Genomic DNA, 15,181 nt, shown 5'->3' on the forward strand with positions numbered 1-15,181 from the left:
TCCTCTTTTAAGTCAGTGGGTAACTGATGTTTTATATTATTTGAAACTGGAAAAAATCAAATTCGCACTTAGAGGATCTGTGCAAAACATAAGCATTTAAATTTAGGAAGCAGGTTCTCTCCTCTCTTTTACTCCATTAATCTTTATTTATTTATTAATTTATCTATTCACTTATTTTTACTAACTTAAAGTTTTACTCTGCTTGTCTTGCTCTCTTTCTCAGGGGTGGGGGGTTGTTTTGTTTCAAACCTATTTTTGTAAAACTTGAGTTATTTGTATGGAATGTTATTTAATCTTAATAAAATCAATAATCTATATAAAATAATAAAAAACAAATTACAGGACAGAATCAGACACGAAAGCACAATGCAGTAAAGCAAAGATATAAACACACAATGGTACACAGTTATGTATTTATTTCCAGTTTTAAATATTGCAGTGTTATATCATTCTTTTAAATATATTTTCTTACTTGTTTGATGCATCCACAGGTATGTTGTTCTCCCAGCGAAACTCATTTTTTGCCGTAAAATATGTTAACCCAATCCAGTATTTTTTATTGGCTTGATTCATTTTTACCAAGAAGGACTAAAACAAACAGACACATGTAAAGAAATCAGTGAAGTTAATTCAATGTAATAGATTCAGTATTATAGATTACTTTTATGTTGTCTTTTCCCACTACTGCTTTTCAATTATACCCCAAAGTAATAATGCAATTTTGTACTGCAGAAATGTTTAAATGCACATGAAAAAAGTGTTCTTTACATTATAATTACTGTTAAATGCACAAGCATGCAGAAAAAAAATATGAATTTTATGTCATGCTGTTTTCCATCCTGCTAAATTCAGACCAGGGAGGCACTTGGCTGGAGCCTATCCAGTCAGCACAGGGCATGATGCAGGAAAAACCCTCAAGAATACGCCCTGGACAAACCATTGCAGAGTGATCCCACACACACCGTAGGACCAGTTCACCTAATATGCATGTCTTTGGATAATGGGAGGAAGCTCAGGCAGACACAGGGAGAACATGCAAACTCTATGCAGGGAGGATGTAGGACATGAGAGCCAGCTACGCTACCACTGTTGCAACCAAAAGATGAATTTATAGAACTAATAGCAAAGTATTTGGCAAGGATAAGCTAATTATATTTTATTGATTAATAGTAACTAGGGACTTTGCCCCCTGCTCGCTTTGCTCAAACAACCCCCCCATCCACCCCCAAACCCCCGGAGTGCACTACGTGCCAGCCACTTCGAGTCTCTACCTCTCACGTTGTGAAGAGGGGGGCTAAACACACCCCAAGGAGACATGGTTGCTCCTCCGAAACCCCGTCTTAAACGGTGATACAATGGGAAACAAATGCTCGATCAGCTTGCTTGCTGCTGGTGCTTGTGCTGTGCTGCGTGATCTGCATGTCATGCAGCGCTTCAAACATTTAATAGTCTGTACAGCAGCTGTCCTTTTGTCTCACTGCCTTGTCTCATGGGACTTTAAAGAGTCTCAGAGAAAATCACGTCTCTCTACCCAAGAATTTTTTTTATAATAGAGAGATGTGTCCCATTTAACTAGCATTGCCTCAAGTTGAGTGAAAACATGGTAATGTGCGAACTTTGCAAAACGAACTCAGTCTTGAAGGAAAAAATGAACTAGTTTTGAATTTATTATAATGGAGCTCTGGTCTTTTAAGCATCCCTGTGGGCAAGGGAAGTGTCTGCCAACTATGCTGGACCATTTACTTTTGCCAGAAAATGTGACCTGCATTATACTCTGAGGCTAGAATACTACAAATACTCCCTCTATCTCTCTGCAACTCCTGAACTCCTATCAATATGACTAACTAACACTCACAGAACCTGAGATGCAAGGGAGAAGTATTATATACTTGGGGGGGCTACCCTTTCACTACTGACGATTGGAGCTATATAGTAAGGAGCATAAAATGCTTAATCTTGCAGTGATGACTCAACATACAACAAATCTATGCAGAATATAATAATAATATTCTCATTATAGTCAGCTAATGTACCCCTCAAAAGAAAATAATGCGTCTTTTTTTTTTAAACATATGCAAGGTACAAATCCATCTGAATTATCAATTGGGCAGAGACATCATACATGCAAGTATGAAGCAGATTGGACAGCGCCATGTAGGGGTGAGATGGAATATGCTTGCAGTATTCATTGAAGTAGGACATGCGGCACAGACTGAGTAGTGGCATTCTCAACTAACATGGCAGTAGTATAATGCATGCACCTTCTGTCAAAATGTCAAAAAAAATGATTGATGAGTTAAGCCCCGCCCCTGTTGGGATTGACGTCATAAACTCCCGCCCCCTTCCGGTGTTCCCGGCCAGAAGTCCGTCACTTCCGTGACCTTTGCCCTTCCTGTTTTTACCCCAGGAAACGGCCAAGATCCGTTTGGTGGATGTCCGGTCCTTCCTTGAACCCTCCCATCCTGTTTTTACCCCAGGAAACATCTGTCCCTTCCTTGAACCCTCCCATCCTGTTTTTACCCCGGGAAATGGCCAAGACTTTATTTGATGGATGGGTGCCCCCTCCTTGAACCCGCCCCCACCTCTCCCGAGGACAAGTTCAGGCAAGTCTGTAGCAGACCCTGCCATCCGCACCTCTTGGTGGTCGCAGGTCTTCTGACTTAGAGTTTCCTGCCCACAGTCGGTTAACCCTGAGGACGCCCCCTTCCGATTCCCCACCCCTAGAGGAAGAGACCGCCCACACACACGCACACACACACACACACACACACAACGGATGGCCATCATAGTCATTTTGACTCTGAGTCCAGCCCCAGGCCAGTCCTTGATCATTTCTCCCCGAGGAGAGACAACCACACAAATGTTTCAGCCTGTCCATTCTGCCTTATAGCCATTCCTGACTCTAGTGCTTTGGGTAAGAAACTTTATTATTTAAAATATCTAACCTTTTATTTAAGTCAAAATGATTTTCTTCAACTCACAGACGCTCTCTAAGCTGAAAAAGCCATTACTTCACCCCAGCCGGGTGCTGTCCGGCTCTCTGTCTCGGAGCAGGAGGCCTCTGCCTGTAGCCCGAGGAGAGATCGCCTCCACACACACACACACACACACACACACACACACACGCACACACAACGGATGGACATCATAGTCATTTTGACTCTGAGTCCAGCCCCAGGCCAGTCCTTGATCATTTCTTCCCGAGGAGAGACAAACACACACATGTTTCTGCCTTATAGCCATTCCTGACTCTAGTGCTTTGGGTAAGAAAATCTCTGTATCTATTATTTAAAATATCTAGCCTTTTATTTAAGTCAAATCACAGACGCTCTCTAAGCTGAAAAAGCCATTACTTCACCCCAGCCGGGTGCTGTCCGGCTCTCTGTCTCGGAGCAGGAGGCCTCTGCTTGTAGCCCGAGGAGAGATCGCCTCCACACACGCACCCCAACATGTTAAGGAAGGGCCCCTACCATCCATGCCTCTTGGGGATCATTCCTGTCTCTAGTGCTTTGGGAAAGAAACTCTATGATTTAAAATATCTATTCCTTTATCTAAGTAAATGATTTCTTCACAGACCGTCTCTAAGCTGAAAAAGCCTTTACTTCAACCCGCAGGGTGCTGTCCGGCTCTCTGTAGTTTCCAAATACAAGCTGACCGGTTCTCTTCGTCTACACACAGAGCCTCTTGGAGCAGACCGCTGCGCGTGCACGCAGAGAGCAGGCCCTGGAAACTGACAGACCACAAGGCTGTGGGACATTGATGGATAGCCTCGTATCAGATCGTTCGGGGCAGTGTGAAAATGGGCTCACTTTGTGATATTAAAAGATTTCGAAGGCGTACAAAAAAAGCTGACTTTTAAATATTGGGATTTTTCGTTCAAAGGTGCGGATACGCCCCACAGACGCTTCCGTAGAGCGGATGAGGTCTTCGGACAGATAGACAATAGTTGATTGTCACGACAAGTCTAAAAAAAAAAAAAAAATTTCAGCCCCAGGAAACTGACAGAAGGTCTGTGAGGCCCCGGGACACCATGCGGTGCACAGGGGTATCAGGAGCTAAATCCCAGCCAAGTGAAATTGTCTTAAGCACCTCAGCAAGGCTCAGATCGTTCGGGAGGCAGTGTAAAAATGGTCTCACCTTGTGATATTAAAAGATTTCGAATGCTTGCAAAGTTGACTTTTCAACCCGAACAATACACGGATGTTCACGGTCATCAGCTCTGACATCCTGAAGCTAAGGGGGGTGGGTTGTAGCTATTAGGACTGATCAATCCTTATACCGACACAAAAGATGTTCACACATAATTACTTTAACATAAGGTTCAGTTTGAAACACACTTAAAGTGAGGCCACACATTTGCTAAAATAAATCTATGCATGACGAAGGACCTTTTTTTAAAAATACAGGACTTTTCGGTGTCCGGCCATCTGCACAGAGCACCGACAGTCAATATAACGGTAAGAACCGTTCAGGATTATTATAAGTGTTAAACGAGCATGTTTTAAAACGGAGGGATGAATCCTTATATTTTTATACTTAATATTTTCCAAGTTGATTCTCCGGTAATTCCATTTTAAAAATATTTGTTTACAGTGTGCAGGAATTATCAGCATGTTAATTTACACACAGCACATGTGTAGGAGCGTGAGCGCGCTCGTGTGTATATAAATTGTAGCATTTTATATTTCTATCTCTCTATCTACGTGTACGACGATTAATGTTCACAGGACTGAAGCAATATTAGTTTTTTTTCTCTTACCGAAACGGGCTTTACAATCAGTTAAGTTTTGTCTCGGCGTCTGAAATTCAAACAGGTTCTCTCCTCTGAGAATATTCAGGCCTGGTTTAAAAGAGCAGGCCGGGTGTGTGTAATAGCTCGGACATAAGACGACAGTATTCTGAACTATGTACTCGGTTATTTTTTGTCCGGAGCCGCCTGTTTTAAAAGTCTGATAACGAAACATTTATGCTTTATAAAAATTCTCATTTGGACAGCCGGCTGGAGACAGATTGACTGAACCCTGAACACGGACCCAAGAATTTATATCTTAATACACGGGGGCTCTGAGATCAGGCTGTCTTTAGATTTTAAAAAGTTTGCTTGCGAGTGTATTCATATTTATACCCGTGATCCTATTAAACTAGTAATGAAAGGAATGGACGCGTTTAATAGGGGTCCGAGAAAACCCTCCCTTCTGATTTAAAAGGGTTTTTAACGGTAATTTTCTATCGCAGAGTTTTTAAACGGTGCAACGAGCCATCTTCAGCAGAGGGTTGAGTGCGTGTGTTACTGGGATATGTTTTAAGATACTTTACCAGGCACAGAGTATCCAATATATTAACACGGTACTAGTCAGGATTTCACTATGTTTTTTAATCTGGTACCTCCTTTTTCCATCTTGTGCATTGTTCAGTAAACCTTATTTTGGTGGATCAGAACATTTTGCTTACACCCCAATCATTATTCTCTTTAGGTTTTTAACTGTTATACCTACATTTTATAAGTTTCAGCAGTCCTTGTTTCTGTGACAGTAACTTAATCATATGGTGTAAAATCCAGACTACTCACTTTTTAAAAGCTCTGAATTTACCAATTCAATCAATATGTCAGCTTTGGATCCATTTCACCAAGGCAATTGGGGGCTTCCTCTTTGTAGATTTTAGTTTGAAGGGACAGCATTTCTCAACCTTTAAAACTGTGTTATGAAAACTTGGGTCGCAAATACGTAATCGTGTCCCCCTAACGTTTTTCTTTTTTTTGAAAGGAGCCCCTAATACCAATTTGTTCTTTTTAAGTAATGATATAACATAGAGGCACGTTTTATTATACCTACTTAACTTTTAGCGACATTTATCTAACTCTATATTTATTTTTCTAGCATCAGAATGTAGTTTGAGTTAATTTGTTATGGTTTCAATAGATGTATTTTTCATATTTTCGATTCTTGTTTTCTTTTTGTTACGTCGCGCCCCCCTCCCCCCACAGTTTGGGAATCACTGTGTAGGGGATGATTTGTAAAACACTCTGCTTCACTTCAAGTTAAAGTAGATTTGCTCGGTTATTCAGCTGTCCATCGGTGTTCCATTGTTGTTATAAATTGTATTTAGTCTCTCTTTATTTACTAAACGTTTTATACGTTGAATAGAAAACAGTTATCTTGTTCAGGTTTTAACTTAAAACAGCATTTTCATCATCAGGCTATGAGCACTTTGATACTCAGGGTGCTTTGTATAATACAAAGTTTTAGAAATTCTCTTACTGCTTGGTAATAGCCTTCCATTTTATCGCAGTTATAAGCCCCTGAAAAATAAGAATGGCTGTAGTACGTTATATAAGCCTATACACTACAGGGCTGATCAGGCTTATTTTGGACATGTTAGGCAAATCAGGAAGGAAAATGTTTTAGTGAATAGTTACATAATATCTATTACCAGTAACGGCGTACTGCACGATAACGTGCAGTGAATACACTTGACTTGAGCATTCATATTATTTCTCCTCTTTCTCTGGACGTGTAGCATTCGTTTGCTCAGAGGATGAGGGGCTTGCTGCTTCCTGAGCAGCTCTTTTTTCTTCTTCTCCACCCTAGAGGCCCCCTGCTTCTCACGCATGCGCAGCACGGCCGCCCTGCTGCGCAGTGCCGAAAGTTGATTCAACAATAAAATAAAAAAGAGTAATAAAATCATCACCCGAAAGCGGATAGTAGCCGTCACGTAGTATATGTGTAACAAATTTCAAATCAATAGGTTTGCGAGCTGCAGGTGATGTCAAATCCTGAACAGACAAACGAACAGCTACGTTAGCTTATTATAGAAGAAGATATGTGTTAGCACAAGGATTACAAGTTTACTAAAACTGTGAGGTTTATTCTTTCTTTTAGGTAGTCCAAGTTACATAGGACATCTAGCCTTGAAAACGGCTTTTTCCCCCATCTGTTTGTGAAAAAAAAACATCCTTTGTTTGAGTCGCATTCAGGGTGAAGGGGATGTAAGTTTGAACTGTGATTCCAAGAGTCAAGAAGTGGTTGCATTCTTCTTGATTACGAGTCAAAGGCCCCGGGGTTTGTGTGGTGATCATGGTCAAGGGCAGATTTAAGCTAGACATTATTATTATTATTATTATTCCAAAATGAAACATTGACTCGCCCATATCCACATCAAGCAAGTATCACAAATACAAGACAGTAAAAAACTAAATTTACAAACAATAAGTCGCAGAGGAAATTAAAAAACATATTAAGAACGGATCAACAGGGGATCAACCCAAACTCACAGCACACTGCAACTGAACCTACGTGTTTTGCCGTATATTATTAGCTAAACGGTCATCTATTTAGCCCGTTCCTCGGATTTGCAATGAGTTGGGCAAAACATTATTTAACATCTGAGACTATGAGGCTAATTAACATTTAGACTGGTATTGTCAGGATCTTATCCGGCACTAAAAGTTGGGTTCCTCCAGAGTCAGGAAGAACATGAAAAAGTGGAGTTATAAAGGAGTTATTACAATTTGAAAAATTGTCATAAGGTATAAAAAACATTGATATGGGGACAAAACCAGCATGAAAAGAAACCTTTTTGAAATAAATAATAAGCTTTTTTGACGTGAACAGTCTGGAATAGTCTGAAGATGTCTTAAAGAGTTAATTTTTAAATAAAGCTTGCAAAAGTAATATTAAAAATATTAAAACTAAATAAAAACATAGAAGTACCATTTAATGATATCAACTAGTGTTAAGTATATTATCAAGCACTGGGCGCTGTTTATAAGGTTTAATTAATTTTGAAATTAACCATAGTTTGATACAGCTTTAAGAATGAGAATGCAAGACAAACCTATACATTAGAACACTCTAGACGAGAACAGGCCATTCAGCCCAACAAAGATCGCCAGTACTATCCACTTATTTGCACTTAATAACAAATGTTGCCGTTTCGATTAGGGATATCTTGGATCTGTGTTTTATTTTAACCTTTTGACAAGAAACCCCTGGTCAGCGAAATATACCCCATATACTGAAAATGAACCGTGCCGACATGCTAACTAAATAGATATAAGATATTTTAGAATATGGACCTGGGCACTACCCAGATGATTCTGACAAACTAAGGGGTCTCCACTTCATTGCCAAACTTTCTGCGGGTGCTACGGATCTTGTAATGGAGAATACAAAAGATTCTATAATCTTTAAGGGGCATGTGTCCACAGTGTTAACCAACCATAGTACGTGATGTTCAAAATTCAACTAGTGTTTTTCAGAAGAGATAGGACAAGTGCGGCGTGTGTTCTGTATTCTCTTTTCTGTATTAACAATTCACAATGACCAGACTCCCGAGACCTTAGGTTTTTTTTTTATGTAGAAGTACATTTCACAAACATGAATAAGAGACAATCCATCAAACCGCTCTTGACCCAAAACAGGACCAAGCAGGGGGTGGGACCGACATCCCTCAAAATGCTTTTGACACAAAGAAGGGCCAATCAGGCGGGTGGGGTGGGACACTCTTTTCAAAGAGTCTTTGGCCGCCCCCAAGCGGACAGGATTTGCCGGGCTATAAAACAACTTTTTCAACGACACTCCATCCTTGACAGTGAAAGAAATTAGGGTTAAGGTTTAAAAATCAAATGTTACTTTATTGGTCATTTTCAAAAACAATACTAAAATTCAGAGAGGTTTTACCAACCACTTCAAAACAATATTACAACTGAGCAGCCTGTGATATCACCGGGACATTCTGTTCAGACACTTCATCTGATTTTCCATGTCATTTACCCCGTAAAACCCTAAAGGTCCATCAGACCTATCCGGTACAAAAAAAATGTTTTTTAGAGAAAGCATCGGCTATTTACCGTATTTTTGAGTAAGAGGCTTCGTCCGTGTTATAAAAGTCTTGTACGTTGTACATTCGACTCCTTAATAAAATGTTCATTTTTCAGTTCGTCAGCAGCATTTCGTACAAAGGCATGAATCTGGTGAAACGGCCGAAAGATGTTGAAACAGTCCAGAGTCTTGATGACCAGGCTCCTGAGCCACGGTTTGCGGAAAACAGACAGCAGCTGCTGAACCGGTCAGTCTCAAACAGACACGTAGTCCGTGTCTGGCCGGATTGGTCTATTCAACATCCTTGACAGGTACTTTTAGGTACCAATCCATTATTATATCCGGCAGAGCCGCCATCCAACTCTGGCCCAGCTTCAGAGCCTTTGGAAATGTTTCATCCAGGGGCCGTCAGTTTTTCAAGGGTCATGCTCGCATAATCCGCATCCTTGGTTGATATTTTTCAAGAGGCCGGAGCCTCTACCAGGTTGTACACAGCATGGCCTGAATGGCTATCTCCCCGAAACATCATTAGCAGGTACAAAAATGTCAGGTACTGCGCGGTTCTCCAGGAAACTATCCAACCCAGACATATCACCAGGGGCAGGTAACGGAGGCTCAGGCTCCTAGATCTGGTCAGTTGAAGACATAAGAAGGAACGGCCAAGAAGACTGGTCTGGAGGCTAGCTCTTAGGCGCAGAGTCCTCGGAGTCGGGCACGATAGCCTCACGTCAAAACAGGTCATCGTAGGGACCCGTCTGGCCTGTAGACCATCATGCCTGATCAGGAGCATAGCCTTAGTGGTGCCGATTGTTAACCGTTCAAAACACATCGTTGAAAAAGTTATTTTATAGCCCGGCAAATCCTGTCCGCTTGGGGGCGGCCAAAGACTCTTTGAAAAGAGTGTCCCACCCCACCCGCCTGATTGGCCCTTCTTTGTGTCAAAAGCATTTTGAGGGATGTCGGTCCCACCCCCTGCTTGGTCCTGTTTTGGGTCAAGAGCGGTTTGATGGATTGTCTCTTATTCATGTTTGTGAAATGTACTTCTACATAAAAAAAAAAACCTAAGGTCTCGGGAGTCTGGTCATTGTGAATTGTTAATACAGAAAAGAGAATACAGAACACACGCCGCACTTGTCCTATCTCTTCTGAAAAACACTAGTTGAATTTTGAACATCACGTACTATGGTTGGTTAACACTGTGGACACATGCCCCTTAAAGATTATAGAATCTTTTGTATTCTCCATTACAAGATCCGTAGCACCCGCAGAAAGTTTGGCAATGAAGTGGAGACCCCTTAGTTTGTCAGAATCATCTGGGTAGTGCCCAGGTCCATATTCTAAAATATCTTATATCTATTTAGTTAGCATGTCGGCACGGTTCATTTTCAGTATATGGGGTATATTTCGCTGACCAGGGGTTTCTTGTCAAAAGGTTAAAATAAAACACAGATCCAAGATATCCCTAATCGAAACGGCAACATTTGTTATTAAGTGCAAATAAGTGGATAGTACTGGCGATCTTTGATGGGCTGAATGGCCTGTTCTCGTCTAGAGTGTTCTAATGTATAGGTTTGTCTTGCATTCTCATTCTTAAAGCTGTATCAAACTATGGTTAATTTCAAAATTAATTAAACCTTATAAACAGCGCCCAGTGCTTGATAATATACTTAACACTAGTTGATATCATTAAATGGTACTTCTATGTTTTTATTTAGTTTTAATATTTTTAATATTACTTTTGCAAGCTTTATTTAAAAATTAACTCTTTAAGACATCTTCAGACTATTCCAGACTGTTCACGTCAAAAAAGCTTATTATTTATTTCAAAAAGGTTTCTTTTCATGCTGGTTTTGTCCCCATATCAATGTTTTTTATACCTTATGACAATTTTTCAAATTGTAATAACTCCTTTATAACTCCACTTTTTCATGTTCTTCCTGACTCTGGAGGAACCCAACTTTTAGTGCCGGATAAGGTCCTAACAATACCAGTCTAAATGTTAATTAGCCTCATAGTCTCAGATGTTAAATAATGTTTTGCCCAACTCATTGCAAATCCGAGGAACGGGCTAAATAGATGACCGTTTAGCTAATAATATACGGCAAAACACGTAGGTTCAGTTGCAGTGTGCTGTGAGTTTGGGTTGATCCCCTGTTGATCCGTTCTTAATATGTTTTTTAATTTCCTCTGCGACTTATTGTTTGTAAATTTAGTTTTTTACTGTCTTGTATTTGTGATACTTGCTTGATGTGGATATGGGCGAGTCAATGTTTCATTTTGGAATAATAATAATAATAATAATGTCTAGCTTAAATCTGCCCTTGACCATGATCACCACACAAACCCCGGGGCCTTTGACTCGTAATCAAGAAGAATGCAACCACTTCTTGACTCTTGGAATCACAGTTCAAACTTACATCCCCTTCACCCTGAATGCGACTCAAACAAAGGATGTTTTTTTTTCACAAACAGATGGGGGAAAAAGCCGTTTTCAAGGCTAGATGTCCTATGTAACTTGGACTACCTAAAAGAAAGAATAAACCTCACAGTTTTAGTAAACTTGTAATCCTTGTGCTAACACATATCTTCTTCTATAATAAGCTAACGTAGCTGTTCGTTTGTCTGTTCAGGATTTGACATCACCTGCAGCTCGCAAACCTATTGATTTGAAATTTGTTACACATATACTACGTGACGGCTACTATCCGCTTTCGGGTGATGATTTTATTACTCTTTTTTATTTTATTGTTGAATCAACTTTCGGCACTGCGCAGCAGGGCGGCCGTGCTGCGCATGCGTGAGAAGCAGGGGGCCTCTAGGGTGGAGAAGAAGAAAAAAGAGCTGCTCAGGAAGCAGCAAGCCCCTCATCCTCTGAGCAAACGAATGCTACACGTCCAGAGAAAGAGGAGAAATAATATGAATGCTCAAGTCAAGTGTATTCACTGCACGTTATCGTGCAGTACGCCGTTACTGGTAATAGATATTATGTAACTATTCACTAAAACATTTTCCTTCCTGATTTGCCTAACATGTCCAAAATAAGCCTGATCAGCCCTGTAGTGTATAGGCTTATATAACGTACTACAGCCATTCTTATTTTTCAGGGGCTTATAACTGCGATAAAATGGAAGGCTATTACCAAGCAGTAAGAGAATTTCTAAAACTTTGTATTATACAAAGCACCCTGAGTATCAAAGTGCTCATAGCCTGATGATGAAAATGCTGTTTTAAGTTAAAACCTGAACAAGATAACTGTTTTCTATTCAACGTATAAAACGTTTAGTAAATAAAGAGAGACTAAATACAATTTATAACAACAATGGAACACCGATGGACAGCTGAATAACCGAGCAAATCTACTTTAACTTGAAGTGAAGCAGAGTGTTTTACAAATCATCCCCTACACAGTGATTCCCAAACTGTGGGGGGAGGGGGCGCGACGTAACAAAAAGAAAACAAGAATCGAAAATATGAAAAATACATCTATTGAAACCATAACAAATTAACTCAAACTACATTCTGATGCTAGAAAAATAAATATAGAGTTAGATAAATGTCGCTAAAAGTTAAGTAGGTATAATAAAACGTGCCTCTATGTTATATCATTACTTAAAAAGAACAAATTGGTATTAGGGGCTCCTTTCAAAAAAAAGAAAAACGTTAGGGGGACACGATTACGTATTTGCGACCCAAGTTTTCATAACACAGTTTTAAAGGTTGAGAAATGCTGTCCCTTCAAACTAAAATCTACAAAGAGGAAGCCCCCAATTGCCTTGGTGAAATGGATCCAAAGCTGACATATTGATTGAATTGGTAAATTCAGAGCTTTTAAAAAGTGAGTAGTCTGGATTTTACACCATATGATTAAGTTACTGTCACAGAAACAAGGACTGCTGAAACTTATAAAATGTAGGTATAACAGTTAAAAACCTAAAGAGAATAATGATTGGGGTGTAAGCAAAATGTTCTGATCCACCAAAATAAGGTTTACTGAACAATGCACAAGATGGAAAAAGGAGGTACCAGATTAAAAAACATAGTGAAATCCTGACTAGTACCGTGTTAATATATTGGATACTCTGTGCCTGGTAAAGTATCTTAAAACATATCCCAGTAACACACGCACTCAACCCTCTGCTGAAGATGGCTCGTTGCACCGTTTAAAAACTCTGCGATAGAAAATTACCGTTAAAAACCCTTTTAAATCAGAAGGGAGGGTTTTCTCGGACCCCTATTAAACGCGTCCATTCCTTTCATTACTAGTTTAATAGGATCACGGGTATAAATATGAATACACTCGCAAGCAAACTTTTTAAAATCTAAAGACTTAAATAAAAACAGACAGCCTGATCTCAGAGCCCCCGTGTATTAAGATATAAATTCTTGGGTCCGTGTTCAGGGTTCAGTCAATCTGTCTCCAGCCGGCTGTCCAAATGAGAATTTTTATAAAGCATAAATGTTTCGTTATCAGACTTTTAAAACAGGCGGCTCCGGACAAAAAATAACCGAGTACATAGTTCAGAATACTGTCGTCTTATGTCCGAGCTATTACACACACCCGGCCTGCTCTTTCAAACCAGGCCTGAATATTCTCAGAGGAGAGAACCTGTTTGAATTTCAGACGCCGAGACAAAACTTAACTGATTGTAAAGCCCGTTTCGGTAAGAGAAAAAAAACTAATATTGCTTCAGTCCTGTGAACATTAATCGTCGTACACGTAGATAGAGAGATAGAAATATAAAATGCTACAATTTATATACACACGAGCGCGCTCACGCTCCTACACATGTGCTGTGTGTAAATTAACATGCTGATAATTCCTGCACACTGTAAACAAATATTTTTAAAATGGAATTACCGGAGAATCAACTTGGAAAATATTAAGTATAAAATATAAGGATTCATCCCTCCGTTTTAAAACATGCTCGTTTAACACTTATAATAATCCTGAACGGTTCTTACCGTTATATTGACTGTCGGTGCTCTGTGCAGATGGCCGGACACCGAAAAGTCCTGTATTTTTAAAAAAAGGTCCTTCGTTATGCATAGATTTATTTTAGCAAATGTGTGGCCTCACTTTAAGTGTGTTTCAAACTGAACCTTATGTTAAAGTAATTATGTGTGAACATCTTTTGTGTCGGTATAAGGATTGATCAGTCCTAATAGCTACAACCCACCCCCCTTAGCTTCAGGATGTCAGAGCTGATGACCGTGAACATCCGTGTATTGTTCGGGTTGAAAAGTCAACTTTGCAAGCATTCGAAATCTTTTAATATCACAAGGTGAGACCATTTTTACACTGCCTCCCGAACGATCTGAGCCTTGCTGAGGTGCTTAAGACAATTTCACTTGGCTGGGATTTAGCTCCTGATACCCCTGTGCACCGCATGGTGTCCCGGGGCCTCACAGACCTTCTGTCAGTTTCCTGGGGCTGAAATTTTTTTTTTTTTTTTAGACTTGTCGTGACAATCAACTATTGTCTATCTGTCCGAAGACCTCATCCGCTCTACGGAAGCGTCTGTGGGGCGTATCCGCACCTTTGAACGAAAAATCCCAATATTTAAAAGTCAGCTTTTTTTGTACGCCTTCGAAATCTTTTAATATCACAAAGTGAGCCCATTTTCACACTGCCCCGAACGATCTGATACGAGGCTATCCATCAATGTCCCACAGCCTTGTGGTCTGTCAGTTTCCAGGGCCTGCTCTCTGCGTGCACGCGCAGCGGTCTGCTCCAAGAGGCTCTGTGTGTAGACGAAGAGAACCGGTCAGCTTGTATTTGGAAACTACAGAGAGCCGGACAGCACCCTGCGGGTTGAAGTAAAGGCTTTTTCAGCTTAGAGACGGTCTGTGAAGAAATCATTTACTTAGATAAAGGAATAGATATTTTAAATCATAGAGTTTCTTTCCCAAAGCACTAGAGACAGGAATGATCCCCAAGAGGCATGGATGGTAGGGGCCCTTCCTTAACATGTTGGGGTGCGTGTGTGGAGGCGATCTCTCCTCGGGCTACAAGCAGAGGCCTCCTGCTCCGAGACAGAGAGCCGGACAGCACCCGGCTGGGGTGAAGTAATGGCTTTTTCAGCTTAGAGAGCGTCTGTGATTTGACTTAAATAAAAGGCTAGATATTTTAAATAATAGATACAGAGATTTTCTTACCCAAAGCACTAGAGTCAGGAATGGCTATAAGGCAGAAACATGTGTGTGTTTGTCTCTCCTCGGGAAGAAATGATCAAGGACTGGCCTGGGGCTGGACTCAGAGTCAAAATGACTATGATGTCCATCCGTTGTGTGTGCGTGTGTGTGTGTGTGTGTGTGTGTGTGTGTGTGTGTGGAGGCGATCTCTCCTCGGGCTACAGGCA

At 40.4% G+C, this 15,181-nt stretch overlaps 1 protein-coding gene across 4 annotated transcripts in view; it reads right to left on the bottom strand.

Moving 5' to 3' along the window:
- Positions 1-387: 387 nt before the first annotated feature.
- Positions 388-15,181, bottom strand: part of LOC114643987 (low affinity immunoglobulin epsilon Fc receptor-like) — a 46,225-nt gene continuing 31,431 nt past the window's right edge. Inside the window, exon 6 of one of the 4 annotated variants that reach the window (XM_051927610.1) lies at positions 388-588. In XM_051927610.1, the coding sequence (XP_051783570.1) occupies positions 469-588 (120 nt within the window). In that variant the 3' untranslated portion in view covers positions 388-468. The remainder of the gene's footprint in view (positions 589-15,181) is intronic. The other 3 variants (XM_051927611.1, XM_051927609.1, XM_051927608.1) reach the window with 3 other exon arrangements.

The sequence above is a fragment of the Erpetoichthys calabaricus genome, chromosome 5 (genome assembly GCF_900747795.2).
Source record: "Erpetoichthys calabaricus chromosome 5, fErpCal1.3, whole genome shotgun sequence".
In the NCBI taxonomy this organism is placed as follows: Eukaryota; Metazoa; Chordata; class Cladistia; order Polypteriformes; family Polypteridae; genus Erpetoichthys; species Erpetoichthys calabaricus.